This window comes from Fonsecaea erecta, assembly GCF_001651985.1.
Source record: "Fonsecaea erecta strain CBS 125763 chromosome Unknown Scaff4, whole genome shotgun sequence".
Lineage (NCBI taxonomy): Eukaryota > Fungi > Ascomycota > Eurotiomycetes > Chaetothyriales > Herpotrichiellaceae > Fonsecaea > Fonsecaea erecta.
In genome coordinates this window covers 1,054,410-1,067,210 of record NW_017387247.1, presented here as the reverse complement: position 1 = coordinate 1,067,210, position 12,801 = coordinate 1,054,410, and the positions used below count along the sequence as shown (strand labels likewise).

Sequence of the window (12,801 nt, the reverse complement as noted above, 5' to 3'; positions counted from 1 at the left end):
GGGAGAACAACTGCTGCGACGCAAGACACGATCATTGATACCCTTTTTACTTGTTATAATCAGCATTCCGCAAAGGACGAGGGATACCCGAGACGACATTTTGAACTTGAGCGATGGCGCTGTTTTGTTGGTGTTGTTTTATGGATTTCCACCGTCGGTGGACTATTCTGTTGAGAATCCAGCATTCTCGGGCGGGATTGTGGTGAAGATGGAGGACCCGACGGGAAGACGCCGACCCGTGTGGTCGCAGGGAGGGATATTCATGACTTCACCGTCACCATCAAGCCAGGAAGTATTGTATCATGGAGGGACAGGACCAGCGTTTTTATCATGGGTCACCAGGGCTATAGAGGTTATGTGCTTTTCCAGCACTGGCTATACATTTCCCTCGCGGTAAATAATGCCACTACTACGTTGACGTCCTTTCGACAAAGATGTCTCCGTTCTTTGCCTGGTCGACGATCTGTGATGGCACCCCCGATAGACGAATACTACTATAACAGAATACGTTGTCGGAAAATGGGCAGCGAACCGAGGTCACCACTCAAGACACAAAGACAACCAAACAGTTGAACCAATGCACGCTCTTCATTCACTATGCCGAATGCCAGTGAAGGTTTACACTCTCAATCCTGCCTCCTCTGCACGCTCAGCTCTCCATCAGGCGGGGAGCACCCGAGGTATGTCGGGATGGTGTCTGCGGAGAGGGAGAGAGAAGTTGCCATATAATAATAATAATGCTCGAGCCTGGCGTCTCCGCATTTGGAAGAAGCGCGTCTCTCGACATCCCAAAACCACGACAACCTCTTGTTCGTGCTTCACATCTCCTGATCGACTGTACAACAAGTCAAGTCACCTTTTCTTCCTTCTGGGAGGGGCATCAATGGACGTGCCTGGCTTCGCGTTGATCACGGGTGGCGGATCCGGCATCGGTCGGGCGTGCGCGAGGACATTCGCCCGCGAAGGCGCCGCCGGGGTGGCGTTGCTGGACGTGAACCACGAGGGGCTCCTCGCTGTTAAGGCGGAGGTGGAGCAGGAAAAGAGACCGGCGGGCGCCCCAGCTTGCCGGGTCGAGGTGTACGTGGTGGACGTGCGGAACGAGACCGAAGTCACGCAGACAGTGGGCGAGGTGGCCCGGACGTTCGGGCGCCTCGACTATGTGGTGAATGCGGCCGGGGTGGCCAAGAAGCACGAAGGCGGCGCGGCGTTCGTGCCGACGGCCGACTGGCAGCGGGTGCTGGACATCAACCTGACGGGGACGTTCTTCGTGCTGCGGGCGGCGGCGGCGATCATGCTGACGCAGGAGCCGATCCTGTCGGCGCTGGACGGCCGCGCCTTGCAGCGCGGGTCGATTGTCAACTTCGGCTCGATCCTCGGCGCGGTCGGCGTGCCCACGTCGACCGCATACACGGCGTCCAAGCACGGCGTGCTGGGCCTGACGCGCACGGCGTCCGAGGACTACGCGGGCCGCGGCCTGCGCATCAACGCCATCTGTCCCGGCTACATCGACACCCCGATGACGCGCGGGGACGCCGTCGTGCGCGACGTCATGGCCGAGCGCGTCGCCAACGCCGTCCCCATGCAGCGGGCCGGTCTGCCGCAGGAGATCGCCGACGGCGTGGTGTACCTCTCCGGCGGGCGCAGCTCGTTCGTCACCGGCACCGCACTGTTTGTCGATGGCGGGTATACTGAGAGGTAGAAAGGGAGGGTGGAGATGGAGATGGAAGGGAGACGGACGGACGGGGGATATGGGATGTCGATGCCCCGTTTGATGTCTGTCAAGCCAGACAGACGCAAGTTGTTCTGGTCCACGAAGGCAGGGAGGCTTAGCTGGGAGAGGATATAGGATCTACTATCTGCGGTGACTGACCCCGGGGGGGCAAAAACAGAGTCCGAATATATACAGTACATTCTACAAAAGAAGCCCATCTACATACAACATGCCATGACCAGACCAGACCAGACCACGACCAAATTCCGATAGATAAACAGAGCCTACTAGGTACTTCGACAGACATTCATGGCTGTATCTGGCTGGCTGGCTGGCATTGTCATGTTATATAGTATATAGTATATATATATATATAAGGTATTTACAGTGTGGACTCCACCACTCCTTCGTGTTCTAACCGTCAGTATGTATGTATGTACACGGGAAATTCAGGCTTCCTCCGGGTCGAATGCCTGACGCACGAGCGACGTCTGTCTCCAAAATAACTCCTGCGAGTCTAGACAGACTTGAGAAGCGAGGGAAAGGACTGTCCCATACTTGTATATATATATGTACAAAAGAATGGGCCACTGGTATGTATGTACCTACGTATGTATGTATATTGCTAACCCTATAAATTCGGTTCAGTTCCTGTCTAGCGAGGTAATTGTACCCAGTCGAAGCGAGTTGCACTCGTTTCATTAAGAAAGCGCCGTAAAAAGCTATCCCCTGTCTAACACCCTGTCTCTCCCCCTCACATTCCTCTGCTCATATCCACGATAGCTTCAGTCGTTCAGTCGTTTATTCATTCATTCATTCAGTCATGCTCGCAAATGATCAACATCGAGCGCGAGGCGGATTGCAGCCAGGCAGGCCTGAGCGACTCGGTCGGTCGGTCGGTCGGTCGGTCGGTCGGATGCTCTAGCCCATATATGCCATTTTATGCTAGCGCAACGAGTACACGCTGACCGTCGGAGTCAAATCCTTGATAGGTCCCCTGGCAGGCGGGGCGGCGTTGGCGACCAGCTCGCTGTGCGAGATCGACACCTCCAGGTCCTTCAGCGCATACTGCTGCTGCGGGTACTGGAGCGGATACTGGAAGCCCTTCCGCGGTGAAGACCGCCGGGCCCCCAGCTCGCTATTCGCCGCGCGGTATCGTCTCTCGCGGACGAAGAAGAACGCCCCGATCAGAATCGCGGCCGCCGCCGCCACGGCCACACCGATGCCGGCTTTTGCCCCGTTCGACAGGCCGCCTGAAGAATGTGTTGATCCCCCGGTCGAACTCGCGGGCGGCGTGGGCGACTCTGGCGACGGGAATGTGAAGTCCAAGGTGAACGAGGCGTCGGCGAATGCGATCTCGGCGTCGTTGATGTTCGGGTCGACCGTGGTGTTGTCTGGGTTGAGGACTCTACATAACAGATATTAGCATTTTGCTCAGCACGTCAGGCCCATAGATGAGTGGGTGTGGTATAAATCAGGAGCGTAATTTTTTAACGTAGTGATGCTGCTGCTGCTGCTGCTGCTGGAGTTTGGTCATTTATTTACCCGTAGATTGTGTAGATCATGCCGCCGCTAAACACCCAGTCGGCCGACCCGACGACGCGGGCGTTGTTGATAAACACGAAGCCGTTCTGGCTGAAGATGGTCACCTCGGAACCCTCGTACGTCGAGTACTGTCCGCTCGGTGGCGAGTCCGGGTTGATGTCCAGGACCTGGTCGATGATGTGGTACGACACCAGCCGCTCGAGCTCGGCCCAGGTCATGTTCTCAATCACGTTGCCGATCTCCTGCAGAGAATAGTTCATGGGCAGAAACACCGTCACATCCGACAGCTGGTCAATGGTCAGATTCTGCCCCGTCGTGGGCACCGTCACCACCGCCTCGGCGAACGATGGTCCCCCAAGCATGTCCTGCTCGTCGACGGTCTCCGTAAAGGTCAGGGGCAGTGTCAGGAACGAGTCGATGATAATGATGATACCACCGGTGAAGGTCAAGACGGTCCCGTCGGCCTCGGACGTCTGAAGGTTGCCGGACGTGAAGGTGATGGCGTCCGACCACGGCGACCCCTTGGCCGCGACGATCTGGCCGCCCGAGACGTTGGCGTACTGCGACGCCGACAGGGCCGTCGTGACCAGCTGGTATTCGTCGGATCGGAAGTGATAATACGTTCCGTTCAGTACGTGGTAGCTCATCAGGGCCTCGGCGTCGGCCTCGTCGAGCGGGATACTCGGGATGGTCGACGAGTCGGCCAGGGCGGCAAATGCATCGTTGTTTGGCGCAAGGAAGGTCACATCCGACAGGCCTTGCAGCCACACGGTCAGGTCAGGGAAGCTGTCCAGGTAAGCCACCAGGTCGGACAGCTCGTCGGCGCCGCTGAGCGTCTCGATGATGCCGCCAGATTGCGCGGTGACGAGGCCAAGACATATGACAGCAGCAGGAAGCAGGTGCCGAAGCATCATGAGATCTGATGTTATGTTAGGTTGTGTTATCCGGGTTCTCCCAAGTTACAAAAAGGATAGATTCCCCTAGCAGACTTAAGGTGGGAAAACCCAAGGTAGCACTGCAGCTGCAGCAGAGCGAGGGAGCGGATTAAAAGGAACATGGCCGCGTGCCATCATGCTGCTGGGGACCATGGTTTATCGTGAAGACGCTTTGGATCGAGTTTCCCTGTCCTGCCGTGAATGTCCGTCTCTCCCAAAGGTTCCTGGTCACACTGGTCATCACGTCTTGGTCCTAGCGGCAGACGAAGGGTGGTGCGAATACTGGCAAATCCTTCTGAGAAGCAAAGTCTGCTGCCATTCGCCGAGCTGGGAAACGGCGTGAGTTGCAAAAACTGTAATGTCCAATGGCAGGCACTCGAAAATGGAGGAGTGATAGGTCGACGAAGCTTGCGACAGATAGCATGAGGGCATGAGATAGGATGCCCATGTCTCCCCTGCAGCAAGAGAACAAGCTTCCCCGTCGATGCCGAGCATCGACGAATCAGTGCCGGAGGAATCCCTTCAATCGCTTGGAAACCTGGCAAGTCGGCAGCTTGGGCTCCAATCCCGCGGCACAGGATTTTGTCGGCGGGGTCGTTTGTTCAGGGTCGAGGAGGTTCAGAGCTGCTGCTCCTCTTCAAACCCAAGGCTGAAACACAGCTGATCATCTGCATGTCCTGTCTGGTCTGCGGCAGGCCTGAATAGCCTGAAGAGGCGCTTGTGGAGAGTTGTAGAGAGTCGTACCACTACCCCCAAGGAAGGCATCGTCACCCAAGAACCGGATCGAGCTCCAATTCTCTTTTATCGGGGCTAACACGTCTGGCTGGCTGGCCTTTCCAAAACAAGATGATGAGCATGATTGGTAATTAATAAGAGGAGACAAACGTATACACCCCTCCAAACCACCGAGCTTCCTGATTCGACATCTCGGGAGAAACTGGACAGTGCGAAAACCCGAGCAGGTTTTTGGTCTTGGGTGGTTGCGTGATCACACACTCTCCCTTCTTATCTTAATTCGTGCATTGGCTAGAAAAGAAGTGGTGCGAGAAGGCCTTCGTTGTCAGGCATCCTTATAGTTGGCGAGAATGAAGAATGGCTCGGAGGTCTGCCCTGGTCGGTCAAGCTCGAGGAGTTCTCCTCTTATATGACAGACTACCCAGTCTACGACAAGTATAGTATATTGACGAAACACTGAATCGGAACAGTTAAACCCATTCATTCTTGCTGGTCCTCGTACTGCCGAAGAAACTCCTCCGCTTCACAATACTCCCGTTCCAGAACGTCTCGATGCCTCTGGGACCTGATGGTGAAGATGGCGGGAAACGGCAGTGGCCCTCCCACAAAGGTATCAGAATACGTCTCACGTTCGTCGAGATTCGGGGGGCAGTTGGGATCTGCCCTGATGTCAAAGGCCCACGCCATCTTCGCCATGTTTATCATCTTGCATGTGCCAGCCATGTCAGCTTCATAGAGACAGACACGAACGGTTGAACAGTAGGTCACGCCGAACTTACCAAGGAATTCTCTCCCATGTCTTGACCGAGACAGACTCTCCTGCCCGCACCGAAAGTATAGGTGGTCCTTCTGTTGTCGCCCGATTCAGTGTCATTGTTGACCCTCGTTCCGAATTTGTTGTTTAGCCATCTCTCTGGGATGAATTCCGCGGGCTTGTCGTACTCTGTCTCGTCATGGTGGATCGACCAGCTATTTGCAAAGACGATTGTCCCCTTCGGCAGGAAGTACTTGTCGTACCAGTCATCCTGGGTCAACAGGTGAGGCGTTCCTTCTGGAGCGAGCGGTCTCCATCTGAAAATCTGTCGGGTCCCATCAACCCTAGTCTCCAGGCAACAACTCATCAACGACTTACTTCGGTCATGATAGCTCGCATATAAGGAAGGTCTTTGATATGCTTTGCCGAAGGTGAGGCGGATACGCCGCAGACGTCGTCCACCTCGATTTGAGCCTTCTTGAACACTTCAGGGTGGGATATCATGGCGAGAACAAAGATGTGCAGGTTGGACGCCGAGGTTTCTGCGCCAGCTTCCAGCTGAGTCACAATAGTCAATACATTTGGATCATTCGAATACGAGCGAGAAGGCCTCACCAGATTTCCCCCGACATAGACGAGCTGGTCGTAGCTCAACCCACTATTGTCACTTCCTTTCAAAAGCTTTTGCATGAAACAGGGAGCTGCGGCCTGTCGGTCTATCCTGGCCTTTGTTGTGTGAAGCAGATCAACGTAAAATCCTTTTTGCTGCTGGCCAAGTGCCACTGCTCGAGACTTGTATGGCGCGAGGAACCCCGGAATGTGCTTGAGAAAAGGAAAAGCGTCGATGGGCGGGGTTGCTCCAGCAGCCATTGTTCCCGCAAAATTTGTTTGTATCTCATAGAATCCCTGGACTCTCGGGTCGTCGTAAGTAGCACCTCTTTGGCCGTATACAGCTTCTAGGATTACGGCGGCTGCGTAGCGGCGAACATGTTCGTACCATTTCTCCGGCGACTGCATTATGTCGTACATGACTTGAGATGCTTCGGCTTCCTGAAGCGGTAGTAGGGCCTCGAAACCTTTGACGTTCAAAAAGCCCGCGGCGGCTTTTCGAAGCATCCTCCACGCTGGGCCGTACGGCTGAAAGAGAATGTGAACCTCATTGGGGCAGATGAGTTCGTTGCCAACATAGCTGTCAGGTCGGCTGGAGTAGATATTGCCTCTCTTGTCGTAAAGCCTGTTTGGCATCAGTAATGACTCGGTCCACCCTGATTCCACCACCCACTCTCTGACAGGCTTGTAGTTGCTTAGGACGACGACGTTCAGAGGACCGAACTTCAACCCTACAACAGGGCCATATTGTCCTTGCCACTCATGAAATCTGGCTTCCTTCAGCTCTGTGACTCATCAAACTTGTCGAATAGGGCCGACTTACTTGAGGAATAGTTTCTTCAAAGGAAGTTGGTGAAGATTCCCAAGTACTGGGAGCCCAGGAGGACCTGGAGGGAAATTCCGAGGGCGACAGCTCGCGGGAACATAGTACACAAGGAACGATGCAAATGCGAAAGCAGCTGCTGCCACCACCAACCTCCACAAGTAGGTAGCTATGGTTGCCAACATGTCGGTTGGAGAGGAGATGTGTAGAGTCCTTGCCTGCTCGGTCGCATTGCTTTTGTACACCTGGGGAGGGTCAGATTCCTGCAGCCACGTAACATTGACGAAGCTGTTGCCGTTCGGACTCTCTGACAATCGTCCACTCCAAATAACCCTGCCTTTACTCAAATAGTGTAGCGCACACTGAGACGTAAGGCTGTCACCCAGAAAATGGAGATCGGCTAGCAAGAACACCTCTCGTTGGTGGATTCATACGAGTCAATCCTAATCGGTCAATATTCCAACATGTAAGAAATGATACACGAGATGACGTGATATCCCTACCTGGAAAAGGGGCAAAAGGTCTCAGTCGAACTGTGGTACAGAGCCTACCTTAGTCAAGGATCGGACATGGGAAACGTCAGTTTCGTTTACGTGAACCTTCAGAGTCAGCAGTTTGGTAACTGCCAAAGCCTTTATAGTCATTTTGAGCTGGTGTAAAAGCCAGGCAAGCCGTGGAGATATAGTATATGCCAGTTCCGAAGTTAACAAGAGTGAAATCCCTATGAGACTTCGGATGCCTTCGTCCGAGCTGAGTCTTTTGGATCAGCTTTCGAAGACCATTTTGTTCGAGATTTTCCCGATGCGCTCGATTTCTATAGTCACCGTATCGCCACTACCCAGCCATGCCGCTGGCTTCATGAAAGCGGCCACGCCACTGGCAATTGTCAGTCGAGAGATGTCCCAGAGCGTTCCTGCTTCAAGCACTTACCTAGGAGTACCTGTCATTATAACCGTCCCCTTTCGGAGAGTCATACCTCTGGAAACATGTCGAAGGATTGCACTGATGCCAAAAATCAAATCATCTGTCTTCCCATCTTGCCTCAGTTCGCCATTGACCCAGGTGCGTAGTTTGAGGGCCTCCGGATTCACGACGGCCTCGGGTGAAGCAATGACGGGGCCGATTGGCGCGAACTTGTCGAAGGATTTGGCAGGGCCGTGCTGGCCTCCTGATCTTGGTGCGACTTGCCAATAACGGGACGAAACATCATTACCCACGGTATATCCTAGGACATAATCCAGAGGATCTTCGTTCTCGGCGATGTTCTTTGCATCCTTGCCGATGACCACCGAGAGCTCGCCTTCATAGTCTAGCTCTTTTGCTTCCGGATGAATAGGGATATCTTCGAAGGGTCCTGCTAAGGTATCTGCAGACCATTTAGCCGGTATCAACAATATGACAGACAAACGTGCTTACCTGGATATTTGGTGAAAACAACTGGGAAGGTCGGGATCGGAAACTGAAACGATGAGATGAGACGGAATCCCTGAAGTGCTCTTGCCTACTTACCCCTGCTTCCTCGGCATGTTTCCTGTAATTCAGCCCAATACCTAGAACGATCGGGACCTTTTCCAAAGGACACAGAACCTGGAAAGCGTCAGTAAGCAATTCGCGTCGTGCGGAGGAGGCCTTATCTCCGAACCTCAGAAATGACAGCCTTCTTGTCTGAGACTTGGAAACTATTGTCGAACGGATCAGCGCCCGAAAAGATCTGGACTTCTTTGCCCTTGAGGTCAGACTCCCAGTCTTGACCGGCTTCGCCATAATAGATTTGACCGTCCGAGGCTTTGAACCTCACAAGCCTTTGGAATTTCGGGGCCATAGCGACGAGCTCTTTCTCGGAATCTGTGATGATGTTTTCCACTGCTCAATAAGCCAGCACACTGTTACGGGAATAGGACCTCGGTGCCTTGGGCCAGATACAGCGTATTCTGGGTGGTTTATATAGAAGACACAGACCCGAGCCAATGCTGACAAGTTACTTCTACGGCCGAAAAAGCACCTGGGATAAAGTAGAAGGTCTCACAGGGGAGTCTCACACCCACGGGACTGCGGGACTCACAATGCACCCCAGAAAACCGCGTTGTCCCGTCCCCGCTTCTCGGACTCCCGGATCTGTTCAATTTGCCGGGGTCGTGGGACACGGACTTACCTGGGGCAAGCGGCTCGGAGTTTCTATAGACGTTTGGACATTTGGAGTCCACGCCTCGTTCTATGGCTGCTGGCTGGCACGTGTAGATGGTGAAGAGGTCAAGGACGGAAACCAGCAGATTATTATATACAGGGAAGAAATCCTCAGTGGGAAATTGACGTCATACGGCGGATAGACTATGGACATATCCGGCACAAATCTTAGCGATTTACCAGCTTCTATATCTCTACTAGATAATAGCTGATGTCGCCATATCTAGGGCGCTGTTTGACCAACTATAGATTCTTCCCATCTCAGCTGCTCTTGTCTAGGCAGCACACTGTCGGAGCCTGGAACTTGCAGTGGCCGGCCCAGAGACCAGCATCGACTTGCAAAATGTCGACCGAAAAGAATTATTTTGGAAGTTCTCCAGAGTACATATCAAAGCACCGTGTATGTGCTCGACCCAGTCCCTCCTATAGCCTGTACTACCTGTCGATATAATATACCACTTTGGTGCAGCAATATCCTTCTAACCGACCTCGCCTGTGCAGACTCAATACCCTTCCTCGCGCACCATTTTCGTGTCAGGAGCGACGGCAGGGATCGGGCTCGCCATCGCCAACCACCTCCTGGCTTCAAGCGAGCAGCATCTCCTCATCCTGGCAGGTCGCAAGGTCGATGTGCTGAACAAGTTCCAGTCTACCAACCCGGATCGAGTCATCACGAGGGCTGGAGAAATGGCTGACCTTGAATTTGTGCAAGGGATGTTGCAAGGTTTGCAGTGTGACGAGCGACTGGATGCGCTCGTGCTGAACCATGGTACCTTGGGGAAATGTTTGAGGATAGGGCAGATGGACAGTGATGAGTGGGAGCACACTTTTAGAATCAACGTAACCAGTTGCGTTGTCTTGGTAAGCTCAATCTATCAGGTTTGCCCGAAAAGTCTTTCTACATTCGCATACAATCAACGGCCGTAGGCACAGTCTAACCCTGCGCCGCCAAAATGACCAGATCAAACAAACACTTCCACTCCTCCGCAGCACCAAGGGCCGCATCATCTTCACTTCCTCGGGCGCTGCCACGAACGCATATCCCTCTTGGGGGGTTTACGGCGCCACTAAAGCTGCCGTCAATCACTTGACTATGACTTTGAAGAATGAGGAGCCTGATGTAACCACGGTCTCAATCCGTCCCGGTGTCGTTGACACAGCCATGCAGGTAGATATCAGAGAGAAGTACCTCCACAACATGGACGATAAGGACCAACAGAAATTTCTGAGCGCCAAGAAGGACGGGAAACTCCTGCCGCCGGAGAAGCCTGGAAGCGTGATTGCAGGACTGGCCGTGAGGGCACCAAAAGAGTTATCGGGATTGTTTCTGAGGTAAGTACCGATCCAGAAATCTGACAATCTACACGCAATCTTTGTTGACACACCTCGAGTTGGGATGATCCACTATTAGCCGAGTATCAGGTCGAGTAGTGCATGAGGGAAACCGGCGTCGGAATCGACCAGTGCTTGAGTTAGGTCCATGCACAATGATGAGCGTAGCAGTATCGAGAGCGCCTGTTCTCACGTGATCAGCCAACGTTGAGGAAGATAGAAACAAGACAAATCGTGGAAAGAAGTTCCGGGTCAGGCGAAAGATGAAAAATGAATACACAAGCTTAAGCATTAGAATCCAGCGGACCTTCATACTTAGCATGGAAGAGTGGTGAGTTCATCACGTAGGAGTGTTCGGGGGAACAAGTGGTCAGACTTACCATCACGAAGTTGAAATAGTTCAGCTACGATGAATTTCCTAAACTTCTGAATCCACAGTCAGGCAACGTCCCAGAAACAAAACAAGCGTCAGGTGATGATATGCCATTGATTCTCGTTCAGGTAATCGAACCAGTGTATTCGTCAATTGCATTTCCGAATTTGATAGTACATCGTGTTTGATCATCATTTGGAAATGGTGAAGGAACCGAAAGAGAGGAAGGCAGACATACACCATGGAGGATTTTTGGAGCTGCCGGGCGATAACGGAGACTACAATGAGTCTGTAATATGTCAGTGTCCACATACACTTCAGAGTGGTGAAAGGTCGAGGTGAGATGGGAGATGGGAGATGTTCAGAACGTCCTGTTTGGTTTGGACAGGTAATCACCATAAATTGGTAAGATAGGGGCGACACGAATGTTCATCATGTGTGACGTTGAAGGGAAAGACAGGGAGAGAGACCACTTACCAGGCATGCTCCAGCACATTCGAACAATCAGGGGCACTTCTGGTGAACTCGAGATGCATCAGGCTTGTCCGTCAGTACAACGCACCATCCCATGCCAAGGCCTGCCACCTCGTCGGTGACAGATGTCGATGCTGATGCTGATAGCCAGCCACATGTGGACGTGGCATCACCGTATCCATCCTGAACATGTTGTGACGAAGAGAATCAAAGAGAAAAACAAAAAGAAACTTCGGAAAAGAATTTAGTTTGCGCCAAGCCATGATCGGCGCGATGCCTGTTTCGGAAGCAAGGCCACTAGCCCGTCAGCCTGGTCGCGCATCATGTCGCAACATCTATTTAACACCCTCGTCCCTCCCCGCGCTCACCTGGGCTGGACCCGTGAGACTTCAAGATCCTGGAACCCATACACCTACCGCCTCAAGTCGACACACGCTGTCATCATGTCGGACAAAGAGTTTGGCAGTACGTTGCAACCCTTCAAGACCTAAGAACCCCATCCATCGCCGCCGCTGCTGATAATCTGTTTTGCAGACAACGACGACCTGTCTCTCCCCAAGGCTACCGTCCAAAAGATCATCTCCGAGGTTCTACCTCAACTGCCTCATGAGGATGCTAACTCCAGCAAGGAAGGCGAGATGACCTTCACCCGCCCTGCCCGCGACCTTCTCATTTCGTGTTCGCTCGAGTTCCTGCGCATGCTCTCCTCCGAATCTAACGACATCTCCGAGCGCGAGTCCAAGAAGACGATCAGTGTCGAACATGTCGAACAGGCACTAACAGACTTGGGATTTGGAAGCTACATCGAAAGCTGCCGCGGTGTCGTGGGCGAGTGGCAGGAGGTGCAGAAGAAAAGGATCGGAAGAGGCGAGAAAATGCGCAACTTCGGCGGATTTGATAAGATGGGGGAAGAGGAGCTGAGGAAGATGCAAGAAGCACTGCTGGGGGAGGCAAGGGGAAGGATGGAGGGCGGTGGCGCCGGCCAGAACGATGGGCAGTAGCCCAACGCCCTAACGTCCCCAAACGAACCGCAACCCGGGATGGCTCCGCCGTGTTGATCGCCTCGCCTCCCGGAAAGAGGACGAAGATACTCCCTTCGAGAGAATTTGCTGATGGTGCTGTGGCATCTACTCAATTTATGCCTTCAGAGAAACAGCAATATCCCCCGACATAGCTTGCTGAGAAAAGCAACAGCGCAAGGTACATCCACACCACCAAGCTCAACAGGTGATGGCATTGTACTGTCTTGAGCAAGAAAACATTACATGACTTGTATAAACATTTGCACCATTCTGCTGTTTCGAGCTCTCGAAAATCACGACATGA

At 53.1% G+C, this 12,801-nt stretch overlaps 6 protein-coding genes across 6 annotated transcripts; 3 read left to right on the top strand and 3 right to left on the bottom strand.

Annotated features, from left to right (window-relative positions):
* Positions 1-883: 883 nt before the first annotated feature.
* Positions 884-1,699, top strand: AYL99_05135 (hypothetical protein; the record flags this gene model as incomplete). Its single annotated transcript, XM_018836647.1, has 1 exon — positions 884-1,699. One exon carries the CDS (start codon positions 884-886, stop codon positions 1,697-1,699), a length of 816 nt encoding a protein of 271 aa, XP_018693500.1.
* Positions 1,700-2,656: 957 nt separating this feature from the next.
* AYL99_05134 (hypothetical protein) lies at positions 2,657-4,167 on the bottom strand (the record flags this gene model as incomplete). The annotated part of the gene is made up of 2 exons (XM_018836646.1): positions 2,657-3,119; positions 3,257-4,167. The coding sequence occupies 2 exons, from the start codon at positions 4,165-4,167 to the stop codon at positions 2,657-2,659; spliced, it is 1,374 nt and encodes a 457-aa protein (XP_018693499.1).
* Positions 4,168-5,406: 1,239 nt separating this feature from the next.
* AYL99_05133 (hypothetical protein) lies at positions 5,407-7,297 on the bottom strand (the record flags this gene model as incomplete). Its single annotated transcript, XM_018836645.1, has 6 exons — positions 5,407-5,631; positions 5,706-6,005; positions 6,059-6,238; positions 6,296-6,914; positions 6,963-7,058; positions 7,113-7,297. 6 exons carry the CDS (start codon positions 7,295-7,297, stop codon positions 5,407-5,409), a joined length of 1,605 nt encoding a protein of 534 aa, XP_018693498.1.
* A 579-nt stretch (positions 7,298-7,876) lies between these two features.
* On the bottom strand, positions 7,877-8,934 carry AYL99_05132 (hypothetical protein; the record flags this gene model as incomplete). The annotated part of the gene is made up of 5 exons (XM_018836644.1): positions 7,877-7,988; positions 8,043-8,478; positions 8,529-8,571; positions 8,622-8,699; positions 8,755-8,934. The coding sequence occupies 5 exons, from the start codon at positions 8,932-8,934 to the stop codon at positions 7,877-7,879; spliced, it is 849 nt and encodes a 282-aa protein (XP_018693497.1).
* A 705-nt stretch (positions 8,935-9,639) lies between these two features.
* Positions 9,640-10,632, top strand: AYL99_05131 (hypothetical protein; the record flags this gene model as incomplete). The annotated part of the gene is made up of 3 exons (XM_018836643.1): positions 9,640-9,696; positions 9,798-10,157; positions 10,258-10,632. The coding sequence occupies 3 exons, from the start codon at positions 9,640-9,642 to the stop codon at positions 10,630-10,632; spliced, it is 792 nt and encodes a 263-aa protein (XP_018693496.1).
* Positions 10,633-11,798: 1,166 nt separating this feature from the next.
* On the top strand, positions 11,799-12,476 carry AYL99_05130 (hypothetical protein; the record flags this gene model as incomplete). The annotated part of the gene is made up of 2 exons (XM_018836642.1): positions 11,799-11,940; positions 12,010-12,476. The coding sequence occupies 2 exons, from the start codon at positions 11,799-11,801 to the stop codon at positions 12,474-12,476; spliced, it is 609 nt and encodes a 202-aa protein (XP_018693495.1).
* Positions 12,477-12,801: the final 325 nt, after the last annotated feature.